Here is a 4,897-nt window from a genome sequence, read left to right on the forward strand (position 1 = left end):
AATCTATCTCCCCTTTTAGATCTAACAGTCTTTCCTTCACATATTAGGGTGCTCCTGTGTTAGGCGCATAGATATTTATAAGCATTATATCTTTTTTTTTTTAGCCAAACCCCTTTTATTTTCTCTGTTTAAAATCAAACAGAAACAAACATCAATTACATCAATTCTGTTGTACACTAACATCTTCAAAGTACATAGTTTGTACAAGAGAAGGACTAAGAACAAAAATGTGTTCACAGAGATCCAAACACAAGTGAGTGAGTGAGCCCCTCACACAGCTTTCCAATGGTACTCGGGGGGAGCCACTTCATAATTGCTGGCACTAAACAAAGTTGCAGAATTCTTTGCCAGGTTCTTTAGGAAATCATGAAGATAATTCAGTAATAAAGCAAGGCTCTTCTCATCAAGAGGTGTATAGGCCAACATCGCACCAATCCATACAAATAATCTCAGTAGATGAGGTGCTCCATACACTTGGGACATGGGTGCATCAGGGTGATCTGCAAGGATCTCAGCATACTGTGGTCTCTCAAACTTGTAGAGCAGCTGAGTGCCCAACATGATTTTGAAGTATTCTTTTATACCTGCCACAACTTCATTCACAGCATACTCTTTATTATTGGTGTTTCCTCGAGATTTCTTATAATTTGCATAATCCTCCAGAATGGAATCCACATTCTTCTTAGCAGGAAGATGAAAGAGCTGTTTTTGCCAGATAATTAAGTCCCAGTCATCAACAAGCCATGGTTTTAGTTCTTCAGGAATCTTTACTTTAACTTCAACTCTGTTCATAAATGTTTCCTCATTTTCAACAGTAGGATCTTCCCGGGCCCTTTTCTTCCGAGGAGGCTGAAGTGTCTCACTGGTACTGCCGGCATCTCCATACCCAGGTATTTTCTGTTTGTTCTTTTTTGTTTTCACTTCAATATTTTTCTGTTGCAGACCAGATGTCTTCCTTCCTGGTGCAGCCCCTCTCATCTTGCCCTCTGCATACTGCTCCTGGTTGGCTTTTTGAAGTTCTCGCTGTTTCTGCAGATTGGAGTCCATGTATTTGAGTACTCTGCTCTCTGGAACCCATTCATCCCAATTTTTATTCCAGCCACTGTAATGTATAAAATATTTCACTTGCTTATCCTTTATGGCAACTTTCACACACTTTGATTCATAAAGAAAAGGTCCATGAAAGCACAGCACTCTTTCACCCTCCTGAAATTTAGGCTTCGGATCCTGCTTCAGCGCCATCTATGTGATTCACCACCTCCTCCTTCTCCCACCACCCCCTACTACCACCCCCTACTCTCTACTCCCGCATTGTATCTTCTTGATCTGTTGACACTTTTACTACAATATAGTGCCCTTCTTTGTCTTTTTGATCTTTTTGTTTTAAAGCCTATTTTGTCAGAAATTAGTGTCGTGACTCAAGCTCTTTTTTTGTTTCCATTTGCATGGATAAACTTTTTCCAACCCTTCACTTTCAGTCTATGTATGTCTTTATCCATGAGGTGGGTTTCCTGTAGGCAACAGATAGAGAATTTCTGTTTTTTGTTTGTTTGTTTGTTTGCTTGCTTAATCCATTCAGCCAGTCTGCATCTCTTGATTGGAGAATTTAATCCATTCACATTCAATGTTATTATCGATGTTACTGGACCTGTCCCGTTGTTTAAGTTGGCCATTGTCTTGATTTCCTTTGTTTCTGGCTCTTACATATTTAGTTTTCCTGGAACAGTACTTTTCTTCAGTGTTTCTTGAAGAGCTTGTCTGGTGTTGGCAAATTCTTTCGGGTTTTGTTTGTCTGAGAAGATTTTGATCTTTTTTTCCTATATGAAGGATAATCTTTCAGGATATAATAATCTTGGTTGAAATTGTTTCTCTGAACACTTTCAATATGTCTTCCCATTCTTTCCTTGCTTCCATTGTTTCCATTGAGAAGTCCAGTGTTAGCCTGATGGGGTTACTTTTGTAAGTCACTTGTCGTTTCTCTCTTGCCAGTTTTAGTACTTTGTGTTTATCTGTGGTCTTTACCAGTCTGGCTAAAACGCGCTTTGGTGAAGATCTTCTTTAGTTGATTCTATTTGGGGTCCTCTGTATTTCTTGGGCCTGGATGTTTGAGTGCCTCTCTAGACTTGGAAAGTTTTCTTTCTGGATTTCATGGAATAGATTTTCCATACCCTTAGTTTCTTCACCTTCTGAGATACTAATTATTCTGATGTTAGGGCATCTAACGGAATCTAGTATATCTTGTATATTATCTCATGTTTTTTTTTTTTTTTTTTTTTTAATTTTCGCTATCCTTTTGGTAGTTTTCTCTAGGTCAGAGGTTTTATCTTCTATGCCAGAGATTCGATCTTCAGCATGGTCTAATCGACTTTTAATACTTTCGACAGAGTTTTTGATTTCCTGTATTACAGACTTTATCTCTAATATTTCCACCTGATTCTTTCTTAGTGTGACCATTTCTTCTTTCATATCATGGAAGGAATTCCTAATCTCCTGTAGTTTGTTATCTCTTTTCTGTTCCAACTCATAGAATTTTTTCACCATGTATGTTATAAATTCTTTTTCTGACATTTTGGTAACGTCCTCTGTTTGTTTTTTTTTGTTTGTTTGTTTTTTGTTTTTTGTTTGTTTTTTGAGAAATGAAAGAGAGTCACTGTGTTCTTTTGATGGAGACATATTTCCTGGTTTATTCAGACCTGAGGCTCTTCTACTTCTAGGCATTGGGAGACGTATTCACCTTGGAATATGTTTTAGGAAAATGTTTTTTTGACTAGGAGCAAGTGTGTTTCCCTTTAGCTGTAGACTAAAGACTGCCAAAATCTCTCTTCTGTTGTGTTTAGCAATGTGGTTCGAGGAGGAGTATTATATTCAGGTGTCTGAAGAACAGTATCTTGATATAGACCAGAAGCAGGGATTTTAGTTCTTTCCCACTATTCAAGATGACAGATGAGGGAACCAGCAGTTAGCGTAATGGCTATGTCGCTGGATTCCCACGTAGTCGACCTCGGTTCGCGTCCCGGACCCGGTGGCTTAAAACCCACTCCGGGCGCGTGTGCGTGCGTGCCCAAGATCCCAAGAGGAGAATGGAGGAGAAGGGATTGCAGCATGGCCATCCCCTCTGGGAGGTGATTTCTTGCTTTCTGTCTCTCTGTCTCTCTCTGTCTGTCTGGCGAATGCACGTGCCCTATAGTGAAAAACCTCTTAAAAAAAAAAAAAAGATGACAGATGAAAAAACTGCAAAGCAGGATACTAAGGAGAAGAAACTTAAAGCCAAGAAGGCTGATGCCAGTGGCAAGATTAAAAAGGGTGACCCCAAGTCTAAAAAGCCCAAGAAGGGGAAGCCCTATTGTAGCTGAAACCCTGTCCTAGTCCAGAGTATCAGCAGATACTCCCAATCTGCCATGTATCCAAGGGAGGCTATGTGCAAGAGGAAATATTTGGCCACTAAATCCAGGATTGAAAAGAAAAAGAATAAGAACGTTCTTGCAACTGTCACAAAACCAGTTGGTGGAAACAAGAATGGTGGTACCTGGGTGATTAAATGACGCAAAATGCCTAAATATTATCCTACTGAAGATGTGCCTCAAAAGCTGTTGAACCTCTGCAAAAAAAACCCTACAGTCAGCATGTGAGAAAGCTGTGAGCTAGAATTACTCCTGGGACCATTCTGATCATCCTTGCTGGATGTCACAAAGGCAAGAGAGAGGTTTTCCTGAAGTAACTGAGCAGTGGCTTGCTACTTGTAACTAGACGGCTGGTTGTCAATTGAGTTCCACTGCGTAGAACACACCAGAAATTTGGCATTGCTATCTCCATGAAAATTGATATTAGCAAAGTAAAAATCTCAAAGCACCTTACTGATGCTTACTTCAAGAAAAAGAAACTGTGGAAGCCCAGACACCAGGAAGGTGAGATCTGTGACACAGAGAAGGAGAGATACAAGATTTCAGAGCAGTGCGAGATTGATCAGAAAGCTGTGGACTTGCAAATTTTACAAAAAATCAAAGCTGTTCTTCCACTCCAGGGCCACCTGTGATCCGTGTTTGCCCTTGCACATGGAGTTCATCCTCACAAATTGGTGTCCTAAATTTTTTGCCAAGAACCTAATTAAATAGCTGACCATAAAAAATAAAGAACAGTATCTCCTTTTATGCAGGTGGTTCATTAAAAGGGAGGATCCAGGGAGTCTTACAATACTAGAATATTTTAGAACTGTGATTATAGACCTATCTAGACCACCCAGGAGGGCAGAGGAAGAGAAAGAGAGGATCAAATAAGAGAGAAGAAAGTAAGAAGGAGAATAAAGAAAAAGTTGTGTGCTGTGCTATTTCACCAGAGGTCTGGAGATGGAAGTGAGGTCTTCTTTAAAACCAGAGGGGGGAGGTAGTCCTGTGTGATAAGAAGTGTGACATTTACAAATGACAGAAGAGGAGAAGGAAAAACAAAAAGCCTACCTGGATGACAGAGATAGAGGTCTCTGGGCTTGGCGGTGCTGAGGCTGTAGCTGGGGCAGGGAGCCCTGCCTCAGTGTCCCTTAGGCCAGGGGTCTGGAGATGGAAGAGGGGTCTACTGTAGAGCTGAGGTCTGTTCTGGCTGACAGAGATAGAGGTCTCTGGGCTTTGGGGTACCAGGACTGGAGCTGGGGTCCCTGCCTCAGTGTCCCTTAGGCCAGGGGTCTGGAGATGGAAGAGGGGTCTACTGTAGAGCTGAGGTCTGTTCTGGCTGACAGAGATAGAGGTCTCTGGGCTTTGGGGTACCAGGACTGGAGCTGGGGTCCCTGCCTCAGTGTCCCTTAGGCCAGGGATCTGGAGATAGAAGTCCAAAAAAATTTAAAATTTTCTCAGACACAGAAAACATGAAAATTTGCTGACACCACACCAGCTCTTCAAGAAACTCTGAA

The 4,897-nt window shown here is 41.2% G+C and overlaps 1 protein-coding gene and 1 pseudogene across 2 annotated transcripts; one reads left to right on the forward strand and one right to left on the reverse strand.

The window, feature by feature from the left end:
* Window positions 1-270: 270 nt before the first annotated feature.
* On the reverse strand, window positions 271-1,242 carry LOC102495180 (mortality factor 4-like protein 1). Of its 2 annotated transcripts, XM_027767753.1 has the most exons (2): window positions 1,203-1,218; window positions 271-1,155 (listed from the first exon to the last, which is right to left on the reverse strand). In XM_027767753.1, the coding sequence occupies exon 2, from the start codon at window positions 1,045-1,047 to the stop codon at window positions 271-273; it is 777 nt and encodes a 258-aa protein (XP_027623554.1). In that variant the 5' UTR covers window positions 1,048-1,155; window positions 1,203-1,218. The 2 variants fall into 2 exon arrangements, with proteins under 2 accessions (XP_027623554.1, XP_014439184.1); XM_014583698.1 differs by having other exon boundaries at window positions 271-1,242.
* Window positions 1,243-3,215: 1,973 nt separating this feature from the next.
* LOC106733723 (60S ribosomal protein L6 pseudogene) lies at window positions 3,216-4,084 on the forward strand (annotated as a pseudogene).
* The last annotated feature ends 813 nt before the right edge of the window (window positions 4,085-4,897 follow it).

The sequence above is a fragment of the Tupaia chinensis genome, unplaced genomic scaffold (assembly GCF_000334495.1).
Source record: "Tupaia chinensis unplaced genomic scaffold, TupChi_1.0 Scaffold144586_1, whole genome shotgun sequence".
Lineage (NCBI taxonomy): Eukaryota > Metazoa > Chordata > Mammalia > Scandentia > Tupaiidae > Tupaia > Tupaia belangeri.

Coding starts and splice junctions, on each gene's coding strand:
- LOC102495180 (XM_014583698.1), bottom strand. CDS start 1,242: ATGGCGCTGAAGCAGGATCCGAAGCCTAAATTTCAGGAGGGTGAAAGA.